The sequence below is a fragment of the Psammomys obesus genome, unplaced genomic scaffold (assembly GCF_907164565.1).
Source record: "Psammomys obesus unplaced genomic scaffold, mPsaObe1.curated_primary_1811, whole genome shotgun sequence".
Lineage (NCBI taxonomy): Eukaryota > Metazoa > Chordata > Mammalia > Rodentia > Muridae > Psammomys > Psammomys obesus.
In genome coordinates, this window is record NW_026596069.1 from 4,291,622 (window position 1) to 4,318,747 (window position 27,126).

At 46.3% G+C, this 27,126-nt stretch overlaps 1 protein-coding gene across 1 annotated transcript in view; it reads left to right on the forward strand.

Moving 5' to 3' along the window:
- Positions 1-27,126, forward strand: part of Myo7b (myosin VIIB) — a 73,187-nt gene that overhangs the window by 1,109 nt on the left and 44,952 nt on the right. The window contains exons 2-6 of the mRNA XM_055625703.1: positions 11,413-11,454; positions 17,437-17,550; positions 18,442-18,594; positions 19,203-19,387; positions 23,512-23,633. Of these exons, the coding sequence (XP_055481678.1) occupies positions 11,437-11,454; positions 17,437-17,550; positions 18,442-18,594; positions 19,203-19,387; positions 23,512-23,633 (592 nt within the window). The 5' untranslated portion in view covers positions 11,413-11,436. The remainder of the gene's footprint in view (positions 1-11,412; positions 11,455-17,436; positions 17,551-18,441; positions 18,595-19,202; positions 19,388-23,511; positions 23,634-27,126) is intronic.

The window sequence follows — 27,126 nt, forward strand, 5'->3', positions numbered from 1 at the left end:
AAGGAAGGAAGGAAGGAAGGAAGGAAGGAAGGAAGGAAGGAAGGAAGGAAGGAAGGAAGAAAACTACAAGGCTCATTAAGCACTTTATTGACCAAGCCCTCTCCCCAGTCCTTCCTCGTGCTTGAGCCCCGATGAAAGCTTGTCCACTTGGTACTGCTTGCCCCTTATGGTTTCTAACTCAAACCGAGCAAAAGAACTTTGGGTCAATCGGCAGCAGGTATAATAATGCAAGCCAGTCTTCTCTGACACATTGGTTCCTTTTTTTTAACCCCTCAAAACTACCTCTAGCTCCCAGAACAAAGCAGGCACTCAAGCAGGAACTGTGATAAAAGTTTTCTGGTAATATCCTGTTAATTTAATCTGAGTCTAGAAGGAATCCACTAAGATTTCCCAGGTTCTGTGGCCCAGAACAAAGAACTGGACTATTAGTAAAGAAAGGACTATTGTACCCACAGCTCTTGAACTAATAAATTCCACAACAACTCATGGATAATGATAGAGATTGAGACCATTTATTAAGAAAGACAAAGACACCTGCCTAATGAAAGAGGAAGCATAACAGTGGCTGTATTAGCTCACATACATACCATTAACAGAATAGGATTAAAAACAAACGAGAAAGCAAGATGAAGAGAAGATCAAGGTAATAAAATGTAGTGCAGCTGGGAGAAAAGAATGGAAGTGGGTTAGAGAGCTGGGAAAGGTCTCAGGCACAAAGCCCTGGGCCACAAGTCTCCATCTTCCATAGGTCATTTATGCAGCCTCTTGAGATCTCAGGGCCTTTCTCGGCATCCTCTTCCCTCTTCCCTTCTTCCCCCCTTTTTTGCCCCTCCCGTCCCATCCCCTTCCCTGTGCCCCTGCCAGGAACCCTGTCTGTTGGACTCACAGGCTGTGGCTCCCCACCAGTGTATGATCTTGGGTAAATCTTTTTACTCTGCCAAGCTTCATTTATCCCAAGTATGAATGATTATAAAAACATTACACATATATATACATCACACACACACATATATATTATTATTATGCAATTGAAAGGAATATTGCACCCTAATAAATTCTGTAACACAACACCTGGGGTGTGGTCCTGTTGGTAGGCTGTTTGGTAGTGTGAACTACACCCTGGGTTCAGTCTCCCACAGTGTGTAAACTGGATGTGGTGATGCAGGCCTGCAGTCCCAGTCCTTGAGAGACAGGAGGAAGATCAGAAGTTCAAGGTTATTGTTGGATCCAGAATGAGTCTGAGGACTTCTATATGAGACCCTGTCTCAAAGCAGATAGGTAAGTAGGTAGGTAGGTAGGTAGGTAGGTAGGTAGGTAGGTAGATAGATAGATAGATAGATAAGAAGAAAACAGACAGGAAGGAAAGGAGGATGACAGGAAGAAAGGCAGAAAGATGGGAAGAAAAGCAGGAAGTCAGGAAGGAAACAAACTTGCTCTTGTATGAGAGAAACATAATAGCTTTTTATTTCTTGGACTATGGCAGCCCTTTCTCTTTGGCTGACCATTGACAATGACCTTCTCTGGGCTTCCTCTGGAGCCACTGGAGAGGCTGGGTTAGTCCTGAATTCAGGGTAGTCTGGCCTAAATCCTGTCTCCTGCTGGAGTGTCCTGGGTTGTGGCTCTTCCCTCCCATATCAGCCTTCCCTTTTCTTGGGTAGTGACTCCCATGCCTTGGAGTCACTGGGGCCGAGTGGGGAGCAGGCACTCTCTGCTGATCCAGGAGAGTGTCTCTGACTTACTCATGTCTTACCAAGCAGCAGATGTCCTTCCTGCCCAGAGAATACTCATACCTCTTTGGTAGGCAAAACTTTGATATCCTTGAGGCTGATATTTCACACAGGCCAGGGTCAATGCTGGATTTTCTTTTGGGCACTTAGTCTCCTCATCTGTAATACAAGAGGTCTCTAAGAAGAGCCCAGGTTCTGTGGCTTATGTGAGAGAATCTGGACAAAGCTCCCTACAAACTCTGGCACAAGCCCCCGGCACATAGCTCCCATAACTCCTCCTTCAACACTTTGATTTCTTCCCAGCCCCATTTCACAAGTGTCTTTTGGTAATTTCTCCCCTACTGCCCCCATGCTCAAGTTCAGTGACACCTGGGAGAGACACTAGTGTGAAAATTCTGTGGATGGCTTTGAGAGCCAAAAGTCATTCATAACTCTGTCCCCGTGAGGATGGTCACCTCATTATGGCTTTTTGAGTTAGCTGGGATGCTGGCCTCATGTGCTCAATTCCATTTTTTTTTTTTCAGTGCTCACAAAGGGGACTGGGCTAGGATTAAGGCCTCACATTCCCCAAAAGCAGAGACTTTCAAACATAACAGTTTTCTCTTCAAGACAATGCCTCATCTGCCTTTCTGGGCAGGTCTATATGTCTGTCTATCTATCTATCTATCTATCTATCTATCTATCTATCTATCCATCTTTCTATCTATCTACTATCTACTTATCTATCTTATCCATCTATCACCCGTCTATCTTTCTATCCTACTTATCCATTCACTCACACACCCCTCTATCTATTTATCTATATACTCCCCCACTAATGTATTTATTAATTCACTATCTTACATCTATCTATCTATCTATCTATCTATCTATCTATCTATCTATCTATTCATCCATCATTTAGAAGTCAGGATGTGAGCTGCTTCTGTGAGTTCTGCACAGTGAGTTTTCAAGCTTCACACAGTTTTGGGAGAGCTACATACAATGCCAGATAAAAACAGGGCCAAGTGCTAAGTTAGAAAACAGAAACTACTGTAGGTAATGTGACTAGAGTCTGTGTGTATATGTACATGAGTGTGTGTGTGTGTACATACATGAAATGTGTGCTCCAAACCCAGATCAAATATAGAGACACAAAGATAAATGTGGTATTTCAAGACCTGCACGAAGTTCAGGGTATCTTGTGTGTAGGGGTGGTGTATGAGACAGACTATAAGCTAAAAAAACTAGGCAGGTTATGATGCTAAAGTGTCTTTTAAAAAGCTGGGAGATTCAGATCTATGAGTCTATGTAAGCATTCTTATTCAAACTACTACATTCCACTCCCTGCTCCATAGAATTGTAGCCATATCATAATGCAAAACTGCATTTAGTCCAACTTCAAAAGTTCCCATAGTTTCCTTCACTGACTAAGCTTGGCTGTCCTGGAATTTGATTTGTAGACCAGGCTGGCCTTGAACTCAGGAATCTGTCTGCCTCTGTCTCCAGAGTGCTGGGATTAAAGGCGTGTGCCACTATGGCTCTAATTTTTTCTTTAATTCCTTTTCACAAGTTGAAAGCTTAGCCAGCTAGGGTCTTGCCACGAGGTCATTACTTCCTGTATTTAAATTATGATCAGGATTTTCCTTAAATTTTTTCCTGGTGCTCTTTTTCTCCTCAAACTGTACATTTTGTCTTTTTCTTGCTCAGCTTGCTCCTTTTCGTTATAGATCTTGAAAGATCCCCGGAGGGTATCTTTCGTCTGAGAGACCCCTGCCCAAGGATCAACGAGCCCAGGCGTTCGGATGCAAACAGCAAGAGGCTTTTATTTTGATACACGGGTACCCGGGGCGAAAAGTCATTCGGGAGACTTCCGCGCCTCCTTGGGGAAAAACTGGGGTTTTTATAGGGTTTTAGAGCAGAAGCACTGGTACAGAAGCGAGAGGCATGGTTACAGGGGGCTGATTGGTACGTTTACACGAGACCACGGTTTGCGTCAAAGTTTGGCAGGGACACCAAGATTCCAGGAACTGGGTGGTCACAATGGTCATGATGACTCCTTGACGTGGCCCACCACCTGTTGTTTTCCTTAGGACCCTTATCTTAACTGGAACAGTCTCACAGATATCCATGAGGGTGATTAATACAAACTGTTTTTAGTTCGACTGGGGCACCCTGACCGCAGATATCCCAAGTGGGTGACACAGCTGGGTTTCTTACAAAACAGTGGTGTCTCACAAAATGGCATTAGCTATGTTTAACTTAGGGTGAGGCTGGGGTCTTTCAATCTGTGTAAACATAGCCAGTAAAACCTAAGCAACACAGTTACTACTAGGCTGTTTGATAATCTCTGCTAAAGCTCTTAATCTATAACTCTTCAATTTAGGCACAGACATATTTTTTTTAATTAGGGAGGAAGCAGCCATATTTTTCTCCAAAATATCACAAGATCAATCTCTAGGCCACATCCCAATATTATTCTCATCGGAAACCTTTTGAGCCCTGACCCCATAGTTCAAATCACTCACAGAAACACTGTCTTTCATGTTCCTACCAGTATAGACCATTAAGCCCCACTTTAAGTGTTTAACTGCTTTTCAAGTCCAAAGTCCCAAAATTATCCATAAACATAAACACAGTCTGGCCTATGACAGCAACGCCCCACTCCTGGTACCAACTTCTGTCTTAGTTAAGGTTTTATGCTGTGAAGAGACACTAAGACTACAGAAACTCTTATTTAAAAAAAATGGTGCTGGCTTATAGTTCAAACCATGCATTATCATCCTGGTGGGAAGTATGGGGACATGCAGGCAGACATGGTTCTGGAGAGGTAACTGAGAGTTCTGACTATGCAGGCAGTAGAAATAAAGAGACATACTGGGTCAGGTTTGAGCATCTGAAACCTCAAAACCCACCCCCAGTGACACACTTCCTCCAACAAAGCCACATCTGCTCCAACAAGGCCATACCTCCTAATAGTGCCACTGTCTGGTGACCAAGCATTCAAATCTGTGAGTCTATGGGGGACATTCTTATTCAAACCAGCAGACAATATGATACACTAATTCTAAAGATAAATAAATACTTTTTGATACAATGAAAAAAAATGGAGTCATAATAAAAATATTCATTTAGGTTTAAATGTATATGTGTGTGTTTGTGTGGTTTTGTGCATATGAGTCAGCACAGTGCCAGAGGAGGCTGGAAGAGGGAGTTGGAACCTCGTGCAGTGGAGTTAAAGGTGGTTGTAGGCTGCCTGACATGGGTGCTAGAAACTGAACTTGGGTCATCTGTCAGAACAACTCGAACTCTTAACTGATGAGCCGTCTTTACAGCCCCAGTAAATGTTCTCGAGTGTCACAAAGCTAGGGTCATCAATTGTAGAGAGGTATAGTATGGAGGGTTTTGCATACTTTTAAAATTTAGTTTTATTTTTAATCACGTATGTGTGTGTCCATGTGTGGGTATGTGCACATGCAGCCCGTTGTGGGTGCTGGGAACTGAACTTGGGTCTTGTGTGGGCTTAACTGTGGAGTCCTCTCTCCAGCTTCCAAATTTTCTATCTTTTAAAATCCTCTTGGTTGGTGAGATGAAGGATGAAGCTTTAAAGAGCTCAAAGAAGCAAGTGTTCCTGGGAAGCTCCGTACCCTAAGGGGAAGAATAGCACCACAGTGGTGTGTCTTTGTGTGTATGTGTGCATGCACACGTAGGCCAGAGGTGGACATTGAGTGTTTTCCTCAGTCACTTTCTGCATTATTTAATTTAAAATTTTACTTTATTTTTCCATTGGTATAGTATGGTGTGTGTGTGTCTATGTGTGTATGCATAAATCTCTGTGGTACACTCGTGGTGATCAGAAGACAGCTTCGGGAGTTGATGCTCCCCTTTCTCCTCTTTGAGGCAGGGTCTCTTGTCTCTGCTGTGCTGCATACCCCCACTAGCAGGCCTGTAAGCTCCCAGGTGGTCCTCCTGTCTGACTGTAGGATTGTTGGGACTACAGATGCATGTTACCTAATCTGGTTTTTTTTATGTGCCTTCTGGGGATGAAAGTCACACTGTCAGATTTGTGAAGCAAGTGTTTTTATCCTGCTGAGGCATCTTGTCAGCCCTCTACGTTATTTTTTGAATAAAGGTCCTTAATAAGCCTGGAGCCCACAGATTTATCTACAAGTTGACCAACAAGTTTCAGAGTTCTGCCCGTCTCAGCCTCCCCATCTGGGATTACAGGGATCACCATTTTTCATCGTGGGCACTAGGAATTTGTGTTTTGTGTGTTTCTTAATTTTATTAAGGTTTTTTTTGGGGGGAGGGGGTCAGCTTCTGGTAATATTGATTTTTCTTTTTCGATCTCCTGGTTTGCTGTTGTTGTACCAACTTCTGATCTACTTTAAAGAAAATCATTTCTTAGCACTTGGGAGGCAGGGACAGGTGGATGTCTGAGTTTAAAGCTAGCCAAAGTCTACAGACTGATTTCTGGAACAGCCAAAGCTACACAGAGAAACCCCTGACTCAAAAACACAAATAATGATAATGATAATAATAATGATGCTGATGATAATAATAATTCCTTTCCTCCTCTTACTTTAGGGTTATATTGTTCTTCCTTCCACAGTTTCCTGACATGGATGCTTAGGTTATAGATCTCAGATCTTTCTTTTTTTCATAAATGTGCTCTTGGTGTTCTACATTTCCCATATGTTCTTCCTTCTCTAAACTTCACAAATTTTGGTCAGTTGTATTTAGCTGATATTATTTCACTTTTCCTTGGGGCCTTTTGGCTCATGTGTCTAGAGGTATATTTATTAATCTCCAAATAAGTTAGAATTTTTCATTTATCTTTTTGTTATTGATTTCTAGCTGAGTTGCATCGTAGTCTGAGGAGAAACTTTACATGGCTTTCTTCTTTAAATTTGATAAGGTGTGCATTATGGCCCAGAAGGGAATGTGACCTCTCTTAGCAAATATTCCGCATGAGATTGAAAAGAATGTATACTTAGCCGTTGTTGGACAAAGTAGTGTATAAAGATAACAGTTCGTACACTTGTAGGGTTGTATTTGACTGATGGTGGTTTGTCTATTGTCCTTACTAACTTTCTGCATGCTGATGCTGTTCATTTCTGATAGAGTCACATTGAAGTCTCTCACTGTAATGCTCAATTTGTCTACTTCTTAGAGTTTTGTCTTTTTTTTTTTTGGCACTTCATTGTTAGGTGTATACATGCTAAGCACTGTGTTTTCTTGGAGAATTTAATACCTCACCATCATGTCACATTTCTTTTCATTTCTCATCACTTTTTTTTTTTTTTTACTTGAAATACATTCTCTATGAAATTGTATGGCTATTCAGCTTTCCTTTGGTGAGTGTGAGTGAAGTAACTCTTACTTCATCTCCTTAATAAAACTTGTGTCTTTATAGTTAATGTAGGCTTTTTGTGAACAACATATGGCTGGCAGCCACTAAGTTTCAAAAGAAAAAGCGTATCAACTGTTTGGATGTGAGGGAAGACTAGATTCATGTGTTTCCTTCAGCAGGTGTGGACACCATTTGCTGAGATAAAGAATGCATGAATGGAATAATCTAGGGACTAAAGGAGATGAAGTTGGTCACACAGACTTTGGTGCACTCATGGCATATAGGGAGAAGTTCAGGGAAATGAGGCTTCCTTGGGGTCTCGTAATGGGCATGGCCACTGGAAATGTTGCTTTTGGACCTAGCACTCTTAGCAGCCGGGCAGTAGCCCTAGGCCCTAGAGGAGGTTTCACAAGAGAATGTGCAACTGAAAGAGAACACAGGTCAGATAGAATTCTTTAGCCCACATCAAGCACAGGACAAGACACTTGAGGACTTTGTTGGCTCTGCTTAAGCAATGGGATGAGGTCTGGTCACAAGCCAGTCTCATTGCTGAACTTGCCCTACCCAGTTACATCCTTAACCTCCAGTGTTTTTACCCTCCTACCACTGAGTCTGGTAGAAGTCCTACTGGAAAAGTGAACTAACTGAGCAGTGAAATGTGGCCTAATAGCTATGTGGTAGCAGCATTGCTCTGGGCAGAGAGGCAGAGACGTTCAGAAGAAATCCCACTTGCAGGGTTAAAGCCAATCCTCTTTGACAAGTCTAGGAGACCCTAACGTCCCTATCCTGAATCAGGCACTTTGTAAGGCAGTATAAAATGACCTATACCCTTCCTTTTGCCTCATTCCTTTAGGCACAATTTTGAAGTAAAAGCCTATGGGAGTCAGCATCACAGCTGCTTACTGGTCCAGGGGCCAGCAAGGACTGGGGATGAACCACCTCAAGCTAACTTGAACTAATTCCCACTACATGGTAGGAAACTTCAGTGAAAGGGGCTGTCCAATCTTAGCCTCCACCAACACCAGCCCTTCTTGAGTCTCAGGATTTCCTAGAGACTCTCTCAGGCAGACAGTGTTCTGAATCCTTGTTACAGGGTCTTTGTGAATGAGTCTCAGCAGTGGGACTCCTCACTCCCAGTCATTCTCTTTGTTAGAAACAAATAGTTAGATCTACCCTCCAAGTGGAGAGGCCCAGTCTCCATTCCATGAAAGGATTTTATAAAAGGGGCTGTGTTTTTATTACTCAGCTTTCCATGGCTATAGTGAAATACTCAACATAGTATTTCATAACATGTATGAAATACATACAAAGATAATTTTGGCTCATGGTTCTGGAGATTCAAGTTCAAGATTGGGAGGCTACATCCGTTTGGACTTCTGGTGAAGGCATCAAATCATGGCGGGGGTAAGCATCAGTGCAAGTTGTCATATTTCAACTTAGGAAGCAAGGAGAGACTAGATGGGTAAGATGGGGTCACATACCCCCACTCAAGAGCGTGCTGTCCCCCATGAGCTAAGGGCACTGCCCCATCTCTTAAAGGTCCATAGAACCTCTTGGTTCCACCAGTCTGAGGACCAAGCATTTCCATTGGTACCTATAAGGGCCATTGAAATCATACTGAAACCAGAGCAGTGTGACACAGAATTGGTCAACTATTCTAAACTACCACAGTAGCTAATAAAGCTGGAGTTCTGATGTAGGAGGACAGAAAGATTAATGTGGCCCACTGAAGCCCCTTCACTTTGGGAGTTAGCTCCGCATGCAGAGGAAGAGTGAAAAGCAGAGTAGTGAAGCCAGAATCTGAGGGTGATCTCTCTCTCTCTCTCTTTCTCTATCTAATATTATATGTTTGGCTGTTCTGCCTGAATTTATGCGCCTGTATGTCTGATGCCGGAGGAGGGCAGAAGAGGGCATTAGATCCCTTGGAACTGGTGTCATAGACAGTTGTAAGCTGCCATGTGGGTGCTGGGAATTGAACTCAGGTCCTCTGGAGGAACAGTCAGTGCTCTTAATCTCTGTGTCATCTCTCAAGTCCTGCTCTCTTTTATTTATTTGTTTGATGTTTGTCTATTGTATCTCACAGGGGACATATGGTGCCACGTATGATGGTCTGAGAATAACTTTTAGGAGTCAGTTCCCTCATTCTACAATGTGAGTCTCCACGGACTGAACTCTGGTCATCAGACTTTGTGGCAAGGATCTTTACCCTTTAACTCACTAGTCCCTACGGCTTTAAAAAAAAATTTCAACAGGCCAAAATGTACAGAATAAATAGCAGGAAGGAGCTGTGAAAGATAGTTTTTGTTTTGTTGAAAAGGACTGACCAAGGCAGGGCCATGCTCCTCTGTCTTATTTCCTTCCAACACCTCTCCGGGTTCTGTGAGATGGAAAGAACCAGACTCGCCTCAGAGAACTAAGACTTGTGAAATGTCTTCTCAGCATTTTGACACACATTTATAGTCGCCTCCCCTCACCCCCAGAGGAGAGGCTGGAGGAACAAGAGGCAGGTTTCGGAATTAGGGAAAAGATTCTCCTTCTTTACTTATGAGTTGAAAAGCTTTGGCAAGCAAGGTAGCTCAGTTGGCAAAGAGCCTGTGATGTGAATCAGATTTTCTCCACCAAACTCCAAATCACAAAGAAAATCTGACACGCACTTGTAAGTGCTGGCAAAGCCGACATATTCGGATCCCTGGCACTCCCTTACCAGCCAGTCTAACCTATTTGCCAAGTTGTTCCAGCCCAATGAGAGACTCTGTCTCAAAAGAAACCCAAGATGAGTGGTGCCTGTGGGACAACATCTGAGATTGTCCTCTGGCCTCCAGTTGTGCAAAATGATTGCTGGGAAGATGTGAACAAAGATTTACTCACTCTAGACAGAGAGCCCACAACAAACCAAACCAATGATAGATAGCACTGAAGCCCAACCTGGTGGACAAACGGGTTTCATGGGGGTTGCTTACAGGAGCAGAAATAACTCAGATAGCTGCACTGAATAACAGAATAACAGAATAACAGAAAGGGTATCTCCATGAGTGCGAAGACAGGGCACATGAGTTTTCTCTTCTGACTGTTCCCATCACACTTGAGAGCAGCCAGAAGCTGGGCAGGTTTGGAATGTGGTTGATTTGGGCTTAATTCCCAGTTACACTGTTCACTAATGAAAGTGACTTTTCCTTTTTTGAGATATAAGCAAAAATCAAGCGGCCAGGTCTGTAACCCCAGCTGGAAAACTGCTGGCTCAAGACCATTCTGAGCTATATAATGAGATATTGATTAAAAGCTTTATATCAAGTATTAGTCAGTTTTCTATTGCTGTGGGGAGACCCCATGACCATAGAGACTCTTACAAGAGAAGGCATTTAACTGGGGGGAGGGGAGGAAGAATAGCTTACATTTTCAGAGGCTTAGTCCACTATCATCATGGCAGGAAGCATGACAGTAGACAGGCATGGTGCTCCAGAAGTAGTTTAAAGCTACAGCCTAATCTGTAAGCAGAGAGAGACAGAGCTGGGCCTAGCGTTGGCTTTTGAAACCTCAAAGCCCACATCCAGTGACTTTACTTCCTACAACAATACCACACCTACTCCAATAAAGCCGCACCTCTTAATCCTTCTAATCCTATCCAAGAGTTCTACTTCCTGGTGAAGTAGAACTCATTCAAATATATGAGCCTATGGGGCCATTCTTATTCATTCAAACCACAACAAGTAAACAGCCTGTGTGTAGCCAAGTCCCTCTTAGAATATGTGGTGATGACTGCTTTCCATGCATATAGGACAAGTTAAAATTCTGGATTACATGGTCATGGTGGCACATGCTGGTGGCACATGCTTGTAATCCAAAACTGGAGAAAAGGGGGATCCTTAGGGCTCACTGCCTAGACAGTGAGACTACTTCGTGAGTCCCAAGTCCCAGTGAGAGACCTTGTCTTAAAAAACAAAGTGGGTACTAAAGAAATGGCTAATTGGGTAAAGTCTACAGATATGACACCTGGAATCTGGATGCAAACACCCATGTAAATACCGTTAGTGTGTGGCTGTCCATCTGTGATCCCATTCTTTGGAGGTGGAACTTGGGCTTCAGGATGACAGAGCACTGCCCTACTCCCTGAACGGAGCCCAAAGCCAAGGGCCGGGTGTTCTCTAAAGGGGAAGTAGAATGAGGAGGACAAGAATTGACTCTTCGCCCACAGGCTGGGAATGTGGCTCAGCCCTCCAGCTATTCAGAGCTGTTTCTGGAGCCTAGCTCCAGTCAAGACAGTTGGGGACAGGCTGGCAACTCTCAGAGCCCCCGTTCGTCAGGGGCTCCACGCTGACAGGCCATGAGGCTGACATTCTGCATTTTCTCTTACAGGCTCCGGGGAGCTGCTGACCTGGGATGTCGGTGTTCCGGCTGGTAAGAACAGCACTTGCTGTGGACCTTTCCCAAGGCTGAGTCGAATCAGTTTCAAGGAAAGAAGAGAGTCACAGGAACCCCAGAAGGCAAACCCAGAGACAAGGGGTGACAGATGAGGTCTAGGAAAGCTTCTACTATTGGAAGAAAGCAAGTGCGGCTCACAGTTGGGCCTCTGCAAAGGGGCCACTTGTGCATGGAAAATCCTCACTTAAATTCAGGGTCTTAAAAAGAGGGGCTTTTGTGATGGGGAAAGAGCTCAGTCAGTAAAGTTCATGCCTTGTAAACATGAGTACCTGAGTTTGGTACCTAAGAGCTTACACTAAAAAAGAAAAGAAAAGAAAAGAGAAAAGAAAGAAGGAAGGAAGGAAGGAAGGAAGGAAGGAAGGAAGGAAGGAAGGAAGGAAGGAAGGAAGGGAGGGCCAGGCATGCTCGGTATTTGCTTGTAATCCTAGCTCTGAGGCTCAGTTTTCAGCCAGCCCCATTGAGTAGGTCAATACCAGTCTATGAGAGATCTTAGCTCTAAAAACACAGTGGCCAGCACCTGAGGAAGAGTAGCAGAGATTGTTCTCTGGCCTCCACAGGTATATGTACACACATACACTCACATGTCACCGCACATGCATACATACATTCACACACAACCACCTCCCGACGTACACTTGGCCAGGAACGCGGATGTACCAGGCTAACCCAAACCAGGCTCGTGAAGACACTCACCAAAATGGTGTCTACCTTTTATCCCTAACCTAGATGATCAACTGCAGATCATCCCATCGGTGGGAATTCAACTTCACAGTCTGACTCCGTTGGCGAACTTGCGCAAAGGAGAAGGGGGAAGCTCAGGAAACACGAGACCTTGTCTGGCTGATAGAAAAACAGCAAACAAACAACACGCCACAAGCATTTCTCACATAGGCTGATTCCATTTCTAAGCTATTATAAATAGAGGAATAATGAATGCGGATGCGCAAGCCTTTCTGTGGCAGGGCACAGAGTTCTTTGGGTGTGCCCAGCGTATGCAAGGGGATGAAGTAAAGCAATGGCTGATATGACATGGCGAAGGTTTCTATCGTAGGTATGAGGGAGAGAACAGCTAGGGGCATCTGGAGAAGTCCAGAGCAGAGAGAAAGAAGGAAACTGAACATGGCCAGCAGACTGGCCATCACCAGGGCGATCTGTGAGAGAAGGGAGGATGACCAGAGATGGAAGTAGAGGGAGAATGCTGAGTATGCAGCAGCAGTGGGGGAACCTGGTAAAGAGAACAAGGAAGGAGGGGAGCCTGGAGAGGTGAGAAGGGCTAGGATGCTAGCATGGACTTTGAAATGTAGAACAAGTACTTGTGATACCGAGGGAGCCTGGAGCCCTCTTGTTCTTTGATATGCCAGTACAGGTATATGTCAATGGAGCCATACTCTTCTGCCAGAGGTAAGGAAAATGACTCCTTTTGGCAGATGGGAACTGGCTTCCCAAGTTCCTGAGGAATGTTGGCTTTTAGCTAACCCACAAATCCCCCTGGAGTCCAGTGTGAGCTCATCTCTGGATATTTGGCCTGCCTTTTGGAGTTGGCGGAATTTTCATTTGGACATGACACACAGGAGTGGTCTAACTATTATCCAGCTGCTACTACTATCTGCTCTTCTACAAACTCTTGAACACACTGCTTTCTGCTGCTTGCTTATTCAATAGAGAGGGTTGGTCAAGTGGCAAGCCAATCATTCCTCTCCCTGCAGACTACACACTCTGGTCCTTTGTTCTTTCTGTTCCCATTGGCCGACACCTCATCCCTTGTCATGGACCGGGAATACTCTATTGTATAGAGTTGTATAGGTAAGGACTTGAAAGATAGACAGCTCAGTTAGTAAAGCCCTTGCCTTGCAAAAATAAAAAATAAAATAAAATAAATGGATCCTAGGGCTCTCTGGCCAGCTAACCTAGCCTAGCTGGAGAGCTTCAGTCAAGTAAAAGACCTTGTCTCAAAAAAAAAAAAAAAATCCTGAGGAATGACAGCTGAGGCTGTCCTCTTGCTTTTCCATGCTCAATCATGGATACGCATGTACACATACATGCATACATGCAGGAACACATGCACACCAAGTTATATAGGCAGAAAGTTTAGAGGCTCAGCCCTCTGGTCCCTGTAGGTTGCTTAAGCTCTTAATGCAGCAGTCACGACTCCCTTGGAGGGTGAATGACCCCCATCAGAAAACACAGATAATTTATAGCAGAAGCAAAATTACAGCTATGAGGTAGCAACAAAAATAGTTTCGTGGTTGGAGGTCACCACAACTGTATTAAAGGGTCACAGCGTTAGGAAGGCTGAGAACCACTGCACTAGTGAATCCTGTTGGTTTTGATTTTCTTTTCCACCTCTCTAGAGATCTTATGGTGCTGCTTGACAGTTTCTTTTTAAGTGTTCTCCGCTGTTGATTTTCTTCAGCACAAGAAAGGCACCTTCCCCAGTGCCGGCCCCACCAACTGCATGCTTACAGTGCCGATCCATCCCTGTTCACCCTCATTAAACCCTCGTTTCCAGCAGGCACCCAGGCTGGCCTCACACTTTCTATGGAGCCAAAGAGGACTTCAAATCCCCCTTTCCCCTGTATGTATGTGTATGTAGCGTACATGCTGTGTAAAGCATGCTCACATGTGTAGACATGCGTGCAAGTAGGGGCGTGCCTATGCACACAGAGGCCTAAGGTTGATGTAGGATGTCTCTCTCAATCTCTTACCACCGCGACCTGAAAGTGTGTCGATTCAGCTAGTCTAGATCTTCATCTTGCTCTGGGGGTCTCCTGTTTCTGCCTCCAGAGCACTGGATCACAGGCAGGCTCCCACACCCTCCTGCTTTTTTATGTAGGTGCTCAGGAGCTCAACTCTAGTCCTCAAGCTTGGATGCCAAGCTCCTTCTCCACCGAACCATTGCCCCTGACCTCAACCCACCCTCCTCAAAGTTTTCTGAGAAATCATTAGCAATTCTGTTGTGTAAACATAATGAAGTGTATCTGCACAAACAAAGACAGCTACTGTAAGTAGGATGTATAAGGGACCACCATTGGGCATGTGGCCACTGTTGACTTAATCGCTCTTATGTTATGTTACCTAAGATTGTATGCAGGAGATTTCCTTTGCTATAATTTTGTCCATTTTCTCTTCGATGGTTAGTATTGGATCTACCTCTTAGTTTGTGTTTCTGTTGCTGTGGTAAACGTCATGATCAAAAGCATGTTGGAGAGGAGAGGGTTTGTTTGGTTTACAGGTTACAGATCCTCAAGGGAGGTCATGACCGAGGAACTCAGGAACTCAGGAACACAGAGGCAGGAACTGAAGCAGAGGCTGTGGAGAAATGCTACTATTTACTGGCTTGCTCCTCATGCCTGCTTAGCTTGCTTTCGTGTACAACCCAACCTAGCACCACCTGCCACAGTGGGCTAAGCCCTTCCACATCCATCATTAATCAAGAATTGCCCTTTAGGTGTGCCCATGGGTCAATCTGATGGAGGCAGTTCCTCCGAAAGTGATGATCTCTGTTCCTGGGTAACTACCTTATATAAAGTTGATAATAATAATAATAATAATAATAATAATAATAATAATAATAACCAGTATAGTTTAGAATCTAGAGACAGGCCGGTGTCTTTGAGGAATTTTCTAGGCTGGGTTCACTGAATGCAGGTGGCACCATTCCTTGGGCCGGGGTCCCAGCATAAGCAAATAAGACAAGGTGAGCAGCTCATCAGTATCCATTTTCTCTGGCCCCAGATCAAGATCTTTCCTTTTCTTCATTTACTGCCTAGTTTGAACTTAGCATGCCCTGAGGTGGCTTTCTCAGAAAGGACACATGTTCTGAAGAACTCCCAGATTCTAATATCGTATGTGCATGTGAGGTCATTCGGACATAACTTCCACTGAAAATTGTGAAGCCACTCACTGTTGTCTTCTGACATCTGGCATTGCTGTTGGGAAGTTTGATACCATCCTGTCATCCCAACTCTTGATCTCTTGTGTGATTTTTTTTTCTCTTTCTAAATTTATTTATGATCTTCCCCTTGTCCCCAAGGATTTTGGAATGTCACTACGATGCATCATGGTTGAATCTGTTTTCATTCTTTGTACTGTTTACTCAAGTTCTCTCAAGGTGAATTGAGAAAGCTTATGGGAATAACAGTGACTCTTCAAATATGTTTGTTTTGATTAAAGAAACACTATACACACACACACACACACACACACACTTGTTCTTTTCCTTTAAAACCGCTGTGCAAAGATGCATAACACTAAATTTATTATTGTAACCATTCTATCATGCTTAGTGTTAAGCATCTCCACACTGTTGGGTAACACATCTCTAGAAAAACTGAGACTCTAAACCCATTCAACATTAATGGCTTCTCTCCTGGCCTTTGAAAAACCATCTTTCTATTTTTTTTTGTTCCTATTATTTTGGCTCATTCATGTATTTCATAAACAGTCATTTGGTATTTATCTTTTTATGATTGGCTTTTAAAAAAAAAGATTTATTTGTGTGTGAGTGCTTGTATGTATGTACGTACACCACATGTATGTCTGGTTCCCAAGGACAGAAGGAGGTAATAAATACCCTGGAACTGGAGTTGTGGACGGTTGTGAGCTGCCATGTAGGTGCTGGAAACGGAACCCTGTCCCTCTGCGAGAGCAGCCAGTGCTCCTAACTGCTAAGCTGTGTCTCCTGCCCTATCATTTTGTTTCCTTCATTCCTTTCTGGTCTCTGGTGGCTCTTGTTCATTTTACTTGTCTCCTGACACCTGAGCTCTTTTGCCTCTGACCTGCATGTCAGTACATTTTATAAATTGCATTAAAACACTTGCTCACAACATCCAGTATTCTAGCAGTGTCTTTCTTCTTTGCTGCTCATTTCCTCCTTTTCACTACCAGTACCTTCCTATGTAGGGGAGGGGAAATGGCTCAATTGGCAAAGTCCTTGCTGAGGAAACAGGAGGACATGAGTTCTAAACAGTGGAGTCCTTGTCAAAAAGCCAGGGTTAGTGGTGTGACTATAATCCCAGCCCTTAGAAGGCAGAAATAGGACAATCCCTACTTGCTGGCTAGCCAGTCTATCTAAGTCAGTGAGCACCAAATTCAATAAGAGACACTATCTCAGATAAAATAAATAAGACAGAAATCAACTGAGGAAGACATGGCTTTGGCCCCTGACCACCTCCACATATTTGTGTACACACACACACACACACACACACACACACACACACACACACAAACACACACACTAACCCCAACCCTGAGCACAAAGAGACGTCCACACAACACCTTTCTATGCCGGCCCTTTGGAATCATTTCTGTCACAGTGAGGTTTCTTAAATCACCCGGGGGTTTCTGTGGCGATAGTGGTGGGATGGTATCAGTGTGATATGGCAGACTAGCAAAAGAACCTGATGTATACGTTTTCAGCCCGCATTTTCACGAGCGTTGGCTGGGGTACTGTGAAGATTTCTTAACTCCTGTGAACCCCATGGAGCCTCCTATTCCCATTCCCCCAGCCCTGGGATTACAAGCATACACCACCATGCCCAGCTTTAAAAAAAAAATAGATGCCAGGTATTGAAGGCATCTCCGAGCACTCCATTTTTCAAGTGTGAGAAGGAGTCTTTTGTTAACCATCCTGCCTCACTGCCTTCCATGATCTGGGACAAAGTTTAGATGTCATTTGTTTCCTTTGACCGGTTTTTTTCCCCCTCTTAGTAAGAGATGCTATGGAGAAGGCTGAGCCCTGGCCCTGCTGAGTTCATGTTCTAGACAGACTAGACACTGGGAAGCTTGATTGGCAGTGAGGGGTCACATGAGAACATCTGAGGGAGAGGACAAAGAGATGGGGAAAACTTCTGACCCCTGGGAGCTTGCAGGTGGCAGTTCCATGACAGGTAAGTCTCTGGTGGGAAAAGGAAGGGAGAATCGGACTCAGACCACTATCTCTTCTCTGCACTCTAGGGTGACCATGTGTGGCTGGACCCTCCCTCCACCAGCAAGGCTGGGGTGTCCATCGGGGGCGTTGTCAAAGAAACAAAAGTGGGGAAGATCTTGATTGAGGATGATGAGGGCAAGGTTGGTATCGGTTGCTATCCCTAAATCCCTCCCTCTGGGGCTCAGGCACTTGCTCACTAACACCATCCAGGAAATCCATTTATCCCCTGGGCAGGATAGACCACGATGGAGTCCTGCCTTGTTGAAAGAACATATTTGTCTTGGAAACATTTTTGAGGATAACAACTGAGAACTATTAGGGGTATAGGAAGGAGTGAGGCAATGGGATGAGGCAGGGATGATGGAGGTCCAAAAGCTGATGTGCAGAGGAAAAAGAGGCAAGAGCGACAGCTTGGTGAGAAAGGTGAAAGGAAGAGGAGAAAGAATAGGAGACAAAAGTGTCCAGATTAGAAGCAGACAGCTCAGAGTAGTACAGTTAGAAGCTCACCCATCTGAACGAGACAGGGACAGTCAAGGACAGTGAGGAGGCACGCATCTGGCTGGTCACTAACTCCTCTCTAGGTTAACTTCCCTGTCCCCAGAGGCTCTAGAGAGAATCACGTGCAGACAAGTGACCTACAAAGAGAAGGCTCTGACTGTGCCTAGGATCTCCAATCCTAGGAAGCCAATAAAATAATAACAGTGTTCCTTCTACTTGAGTAGCACTGTGGGATTTTAAAACCATGATTACTTGCACTGCTCTGCTCCAAGAACTCCCAAGGCCTCGATCTGCAACCCGACGCTAAAGCGGACTCCCAGCTTCTGGCTCCTACATTTCTATCTGATGCTCAGCCCAGCCCCAGAGCCACACAGACCCCAGTCCCTTAGACAGGTGCTGCACAGAGCCACAGATGGATCCCTTGACCCAAACCGAGATTCGTCGGGGCCAGAGAGTCATCTCAGACCTGAGAATGCGGAAGAGAGGGGTGTTGAGGGCAGACGTATGTGGAGAGTTGGTGCCTGTCATTACAGGAACACTGGATCTATGCAGAAGACCTCAGCGCCCTCAGGCCCATGCACCCCAACTCAGTCCAAGGAGTGGATGACATGATCCGCCTCGGGGACCTGAACGAGGCAGGTGTGGTACACAACCTCCTGATCCGATACCAGCAGCACAAGATCTATGTGAGTTCACTGGTGCCATGTCCTCGGGGAAGCTGAGGGGCCCGGAGCTCAGCACAGCTCCCCTTATCCTTACCCAGTGGGGTGGTCCAGACACGGAAGCTTTCTCAGTCTCTGCTACCAATCCAGAGAAACAGAAGCACGGCTGGAGATGGACGTAGGTCGGCTGGTGCCCACCTAGGATCTCTGGTCTCACCTCCACAGGGGCAGCTGTGCTGAGTGGGGGGAGGTTCCAGCTGGGTAGGACGTTCAATAGCAGGCTATATCCTGGGCCAAAAGTACATAGACCAGGTGATTGGGCTTAGCTGGGGACGGCAGATGTCACTCCGCCTTCACGGAGACCTTTAAAAAGTGGCAGGTAAACACTCACTTATATATTCAACCCATTTTTATTGAGCCCTTTCTAAAACTAGGCAGGGCGCCGCACATTCAGTGTGACCCGGAACAAGCCCGCAGAAGTTCACAGTGCCAGGGGGCTCTCCGTCTTCCCAGAGAGAGTAGCCGAGCAGCTGAGAGCAGCTCCCGGGGTGGGGTGTTGCAGTCAAGGCTGAGGCCCAGCGGGTTGGCGGCACCTGGATCGGCGGTTGCTGACCACCTGCTCCCTTCCCCAGACCTACACCGGCTCCATCCTGGTGGCTGTGAACCCGTTCCAGATGCTGCCCCTGTATACGCTGGAGCAGGTACAGCTCTACTACAGCCACCACATGGGGGAGCTGCCTCCCCACGTCTTTGCCGTGGCCAACAGCTGCTACTTCAACTTGAAGAAGAACAAGAGGGACCAGTGCTGCGTCATCAGGTGAGGCTCAGGCCCCATTCCCTGGCCAGGTGGTCAGCTATCGCCTCCGAGCCCCAGAGGATCCCACAAAGAAATGGACACGCCTTGCCTTGAGGTTGCCAGGGGGGCTCTTCTCAACTACCGTTCTTAGCAGAGGTGTTTGCCCTGAACGGCTCCTACGGCCCCCCTCTCAATGGCATGCCCTTCAGGCCTCAAGAACACGTCCTCCACACCCCAAGGACGTGTCCCTCCCCATCCCAAGGACATGGTTCCCACACCCTGAGGATATGTTTTCTGAAGATGTGTCCTCCATACTCTGAGGTCTCTGAGGGGTGGGAGGGGAATGTTCCCCTCTAATCCCAAGCCCGGCTCTGCTTCCCTGCCTGTCAGAGCCTAGCCTCCCTGGCACACACCTTCCTCCCGCTGAGGGAAAATAGGAGGAGTCAGAATTTTGCTTCCGAGCCTCTAACTTGGCATTGAAATCATCATTCACTTATTCGTGGGTTTGTTTATTCATTCATTCAAGATACTTTTGCACCCCAGGTTAGAGAGGTAGCTTAGTTGCTAGGGTGTTTGCCCACCGCGTGAAGCAATGGGTGAACTGGGTATGGTTGTGCACATCCGTAATCCCAGCACTCAGAAGGTGAAGGCATGAGAATCAGAAAGTTCAAGTTTCCCCTTGGATATAGAGCAAAATTTAGGCCAGCCTGGGTTGCATGAAACCCTGTCTCAAAAATAAAAATGACCAGGCCGTGATAGCACACACCTCGGATCCCAGCACTTGGGAGGCAGAGGCAGGAGGATGTTTGTGAGTTTGAGACCAGCCTGGTCTACCCAGCAGGTTCAAGGATAGCCAAAGATACACAGAGAGACTCCATCTTGAAAAACCAAAAATAAAACTAAATTAACTTTTAAAATAAAAATAAATAATAAACAAAAAGATCTTATTGGCCCTCACCGTCCTAACACACGAAACATCGGCAGATGAAAGAGACTCCAACTTCTGTTGGAGGGTTCATGTCACAGAACCGTAGACTGGCAGGCAGCAGTAGTATGTTTGGATGCAGATGCTAAGAGCATTGAAGGGATGCATGACAGGGAAGAGGCAAATAACAGGATGTTGCCTCTCTGAGTAAGGACACCAGATGGCATCCTAGCGTAAATGCCATTTCATGCCTTCAGTCACCCCTCTGAATTGTGTTCTTCTTTTTATTTATTTATTTTTATTTTATGTGCATTGGTGTTTTACCTGCATGCATGCATGTGGGAAGGTGTCAGATCCCCTGGAACTGGAGTTACAGACAGTTGAGAGCTGCCATGTGGGTGCTGGGAATTGAACTTGCGTCCTCTCGAAGAGCAGCTCTTAACCACTGAGCCGTCTCTCTAGCCCCTGAATTGTGTTCTTATTTTAATGGTAGGGAAACCTCCAACTGGAGAGGTCAAAGTTCTTTCCCAGTGATGTTCCGATGAGGTTCTAAGCCCCAGGTCACACGGTTAGAAATAGAAGCAGAGATCATTTTTAAAGAAATATACTCCTGAGAGTGGGAGCTGGGAAAAGTGTGTGCTTTAACAGTGCCAGGCCAGAAGCCACAGAAACACAGTCAATCACATAAGCAACCACCCATCTTGCCTGTAATATCATGAGCTTTCCTCACACATGCTCTGCTGCGTGCAGCCCAGGTAGGAAGGGCTTCTGGTCTTTCTCTGTCATCTGGCTTCTCATTTGTTAAACTTGGTGTAGCTTTCTCTAGCCCCTATTTTCTGCTATGGGCACATAAGTAGAGAATTCAAATGCAGGGTTCCAGAGAAGACAGGGAAGTGTCTTGGGACCTCACTGTCTTTATGTCTCTGCACCTCCTCGCCCTTGCTCCAAGAGGCTTCCTAAACAGACTCAAGCCAAGGACAGACTCCTTGTGCCTGGCTCCTTGTGGTGATCTTCTATGGCACCTTGAGTGAACCTTGGTTCTCCATTTGCCCTGGCATCTTAGCAATTTCATGGCTGCTGTGACAGAAAGCCAGGGTAGGTACTTTATAACCGGGAGAGTACATGGTTCTGGAGGCTGGGAAGTCCAAGTGACATCAACCCATTTTTTACCTAATCTCTTTTTTTGTCATATTTGTTTTTCAGAGACAGAGTATTATGTAGCTCAAGGTGACCTCAAAATTTTCATGTATCCGAGGATGGCTTTGTACTTCTGATCCTCCTACCTCTCTCTGTCATCTTAAGTGTTGGGATTGTAGGCATGAAGCATGTTTGTTTAAGCCATGTTGGAGACAGAAACCAAAACTTTGTGAGTGCTAGGCAAGTGCCCGACCTCCTGAGCTACATCTTCATCTTCTCTTCTTATTCTCTCTCTCTGTCCCTCTCTCCATGTCTTTCTTTTAAAACAGGGTCTTCCTATGTAGCCCAGACGAGCCTGGAACTTGATATATAAAATGGGCTGGTTTTGAACTCAAAACAATCTGCCTGTCCCTACCTAAAGTTAAAGGTGTGTGCGCTACCATGTCCATTCATGCCTGGCTTCTTAGTCATCTCCTTAGTTAGCTCCCCAAGCCTCACCTCCGTGCTGGTAGTCAAAGGCATGCATGCCAAGCAAGCGCTTTGGCCCTAAGCAGGACTCCAGCCTGAAATCCTACCTCTAATATGATTACATGTCAATATGAGCTCACTGATCTGTGGTGCACATCTCTGGTCCCAGCTACTTAGGAAGGTGAGGTGACAGGATCTGTGAGGCCATGAGCTCAAGATTAGTTTAAGCAATATAGTGAGCCTCTGTTTCACTTCTTTCTTTTTTTTTTTTTTTTTTGGGGGGGGGGGGGGGGGGGAAGGGTTTGTTTGTTTTGAGATAGGATTTCTCTGTGTAGCCCTGGCTGTCCTGGAACTCACTATGTAGATCAAGCTGGCCTCAAACTCAGAGATCTATCTGCCTGCCTCTGGCTTCTCAGTGCTGCAATTAAAGGCATGGGCCACCATCACCAGGACAGTATTATTTTTCCATAAATTTCCTTTTTGTTTGTTTTGGTTTTATTTTGAGACTGGGTCTTACTACATTTTTGAGAGCTATGTCTCTCACAGCCCTGGCTGGTTTGGAAATTGCTGGGTAGACCAAGCTGGCCTTGAACTCACAGACATCAGTCTTTCTCTGCCTCCTGAGTGCTAGAATTAAAGGTATGGCACCATGCCCGGTTCAACATGAGTTTGGAGTGAATATTGAAGCCACATAGCAAGCAGCTGGCTCTCCAGGACGGTCAGCAAGTCCTGCTGCAAATTGCCAGCTGCTACCAGACACCCAGCAGAGCACTGAAGGAAGAAAGGACTCACAGGTTCTTCCTGGTGGAGAAGGCACTGAGGCAAGGGTATGAGGCGCTGGTCACACTGCACCCTCAGTCAGGACACAGACAGAGGTGAACGCTAGTGCCCAGCTTGATCGGCCCTTTTCATTCCGTCCAGGGTGCCAGCCTATGGGTAGGTGCCAGCTGTATTTAGGGTGGGTCTTCCCCCCTCAAGTAACGCAATCTAGACAATCTCACAGGCATGCCCAGAGGCTGTGCCGTTGGTGACTCAGAGCCTGTCAAGCTGACAGAACTAACCACCACAGGAAGCTCCATACATAAGAACACAGATTCTGACTGGGTCTAGCTCAGGCAACCTGGAATCCTGGATTTCTATCCAGGTGACAGATGCCACTGGCCTGGGGGCCACATTTCATCCCAAAGACACTGGGTTACCTTACTTGTTCTGTCAGAGGGCCCTGGAACAACCCAGATCATAGTGAGAGTCTTTCAGCCTAGCAGGAAAGAAGAGACGACGCAATGACAACGCAGGGGTGTTCAACTTTTCGACATTGTCTTCTACAAATGTGCTGAGCTATGTTATAGTTATCCCGGAGCACGTGTGCCCCACAAAGCTACTGGTTAGGCATGCCTGTATCACAGATAGTCTGAGATGCTCAGGGGACTTCAGGGCAAATGCAGTGTGGAATTTCTTCATGGGAAAGTGTATGCCTGTGGGCATGGCCCAGATGTGGACCTGGGGGATGGGGGGGGGAGTGGTGGGGTGGAGCAGGGAGGTCATTTATATGGAGTGGAGAGGCTCTAGGTAGTGGTGTCTGTCTGCGGCCTCATTTGCCTGCACTCTCTGGCAGTGGCGAGTCTGGGGCTGGGAAGACTGAGACCACCAAGCTCATCCTTCAGTTCCTGGCTACAGTCAGCGGCCAGCACTCATGGATTGAGCAGCAGGTCCTGGAGGCCAACCCCATCCTGGAAGGTAAGCTATGATCCTGAGGACTTGGACAGGAATGACCCTCTCCACGTGTGATAGCCATGACAGCCATGACACAGGTCATGACCTTCAAACAAGGGTGGGGCGAACAGAGTGTGTGGTCCCAGGCAGCATGAAGGGGACAGATGACAACTATAAACTTCCACGATGAGTGTTTGCCACCAGATACATAGAGCGTTTCAGCCAGAAACAGCAGCATGTGCCTGTAGTCCTAGCTCTGGGGAGGCCAAGGCACAGGAACCTTGAATTTAAGGCCTGGACTGTATAGCAAAACACTACCTCAGTAAAACAAAAAAAGATAGGCTATCGAGATGGCTTAGCTGGCAAAATGTTTGCCATATAAGCATGAGGACCCAAATTCAATCCTCAGCACAGACAAAAAAAAAAAAAAAAGGGTGGGGTGGGGTGAGTGGGGTGGCACTTGTAATCCTAGCATGAGAGAATTAGACGTAAGTAAATTCCTGGGGCTCAATGGCCAGCCCAGCCTGATTGGTGAGCTTCAGATCCCAGTGAGAGACCCTCTCTCAAAAACCCAAGGTGGATAAAAAGTGACACCTGAGGTTGATCTCTGGCCTTCAGGCATACACACACACGCGCACACACACACACCCACCACGGGGGTGGGGAGGCGGGCGGGTACAGTATTGCTTTTAAAATAGGATTTCAAGATCAAGCCAGTTTTCTAGAAATGTCTGTGTTTTCGGGTCCCTGGGAAGTTGTTCTGGGCCACAAACCATTAAGGCTGCAATGGGGAACCATAGAGAAGACAAAAAGGGAAAGGCAGGAGTAGACAGAGCAAGGATTCGGGCTCTAATGCTGACTGGAGAGTTGGGGAAGGGAAGACAGGAAGGAGGGTGAGGAGGGGGTCAAGCCAGATGCCTTGTGCCAGGGTTAGTGTCCTACAGTCATTGTCTGTTTACAGCAAGAGGCCCTGCAGTGTGCTCACAAGGCCACCCTAAGGACAGGCTCTGTGCCCTTCCCTTGGGTGTAGTCCCTGGCAGGGATGGCCCAGACACGTGTTACCTTGGCCTCAGGTAGCTGCTGGACATAGTTCATTTCTCTTCCCCCATTTCTGTGGTTTTTATTTTTTATCTTATGGAGGTATGAACATGTATATGTACAAACATACATGTATGTATAAGGATATGAAGGTCAGAAGTCAACCTTAGGTGCATTCCACCTTTTGGTTGAGACGCTGACTTGGATCTTCACCAAGTGGGCTAAGCTGGTTGACTGCAAGCCTGGATTGCAGTCTCACTTCCCCAAGAGATTGCCTCGGGATTATAGGCATGTGCCAGCAGGCCCAGCATTTTACATGAGTTCTGGGGACCCGAACGTAAGCCCTCGTGCTTGCAATAATATGTTCATTTAAGTGTGCACACACAGGTGCCACAGTGCACTTGTGGAAGTCAGCGGGCAACTTGCTGGTGTCGCCCCCCCCCCGCCCCCCATGCCGGTCCCTTGGATCAAACGAAGGCCATCAGGCTTGTTTGCAAGCATCTTTGTCTGCTGAATCATCTTGCTAGACCGTAAGGGGTTTAGAGTTAGAAAGACTGTGACATTGAGGCCAGCCTGTCTTTAAAAACAGATTTAGTGGCAGTTCGGTTTGAGTTCGTGTGCATGGTGTAAACGTGAGGGGAGGGGGGGTATGTGCACACGGAGAACAGAGGCTGATGTTATGTGCCTTGTGTGTAAGTATGTGAGTGCCTGATGAAGCCAGGAAAGGGTGTCAATTGCCTTGCAGCTGGAGTTAGGGGCAGTTGTGAGCCACAAAATGTGATGCTGGAAACCCAGCTCCAGCCCTCTGCTTGTGCTCCTGACTCCTGAGCCATCCCTCCAGGCTCCACCTGATTTCTGATAGGGCGTCTCTCACTGAGTCGGAAGCTCACCGATTGGCTAGGCTGGCTGGCAGCGGCCCTCCTGTTCCTGCCTACCCATCGTGGGCATACGGTCCTGAGAGCCCTCCCAGTGTCCCTGCTTTATTGTCACTGTCATCACTAAACGTTTGACACAAAGGACTTCATTTTGATTCTGACAGTTTTCCCAGTTCTGTGGGCCATATGAGAAGCTCTACAAAAGATACTTCGGGTCCATGCTAAAATCCACATATTTCCTTCTGTAGCCATCTGCCCCTTCTGAGGGGAGTCAGGCTGTGACACTCATGCTTCCCATCCCACCTCTGTCTTGTCATCTGAGTCGTCTCTTTTTTTCCTCTCCTTTCTTTTCTTTTTTGAGAATTTCTTCATGAATACAGTATTTACAAGATTTCCACCCTTCCCCTCTCTCTCCTCCAACTCCTCCTGTGTCCCTCCAACTCTCCTTTAAATTCGTGACCTCCTCTAATGTACTTATTTTTTTTAATATTTTATTGATTCTTATTTTCTGTGCATGAGTGACTGGCCTACATGTGCGCCTTTGCACCGCATGGATGTGGTGGCCTGTGGAGACCAGAAGAAGGTGTCAGATTCCCTGAAGCTGGAGTCACAGATGGTTTTAGGCCACATGTGGGTGCTGGGAGTCAACCCAGCTCCTCTGAAAAAAGTCAGTGCTTTTAACTGCTGAGCCTTCTCTGCAGCCTCATCTTCTTTAATTGTGTGTGAGTGTGTGAGTGTGTGTGTGTGTGTGTGTGTGTGTGTGTGCGTGTGCGCCACATGCTGAGTCTTTTTAGTGTAACATCTATGTACATGTATTTAAGGCTGACCACTCACCAAGCACAACCGCTCTGTTGGCCCTCAGAGGCCTCCCTGCCTCCTCCGGCTCCTGCAGGAGGCCTTCTCAAATTCCGAGCGTAGCATTCACAGCTGTAAGCCACCTAGCCTCCTCATTTGGCCAGCCTTCTCTTCTCTTCTCTTCCTACTCTACGGGAGCCTTCTGACAAGCTAGCTTTCCTGTACTGTCCCTTGCCTGCTGTGCCTACCTGGACGACCATCCTCAGCCTTCAATTAACTGCAGGCTCTCCACTGTCGGGTTACAGACTAGGGGCTTTCGAGCCATGTTTACCGGAAACAGCCTCTTTCTTACGCTGCTGAAAGGGAAATAAATACCAACTCCCCTACAAAAAGCCAGGCTGTGACTCTAACGTCCTCACCAACTCCCTGGCTGCCTGGATTGCAGTCTCACTTCCCCAAGAGAGTTTACAGGCTCAAGACCATCGACACCAGGATGGCTGCTGCTATAATGGGTACACCTCAATTAGATGTGCTTTTCCCCCTCTTCTCTTATTCCACACCCCCAAATCTTCCCCAAATGTAGGCTACTCCTCAGCTAGGTGGCAGAAACCCCCTTTCCTCTGACATCTGTAAGAAGAGACTCCCACTCTGCCATGTGGACCTGAGCTCTCTTCAAGGCTGCAAACTTGCTGTCTATCTGCAGTGTTGGGGTCATGCTGTCTGTCTGTCTGTCTGTTTGTCTGTCTATCCAAAGCATTAATAGCTTTGGAAAAATGAACTTCTTCTCCCAAAGACTAGCCACTTCACTG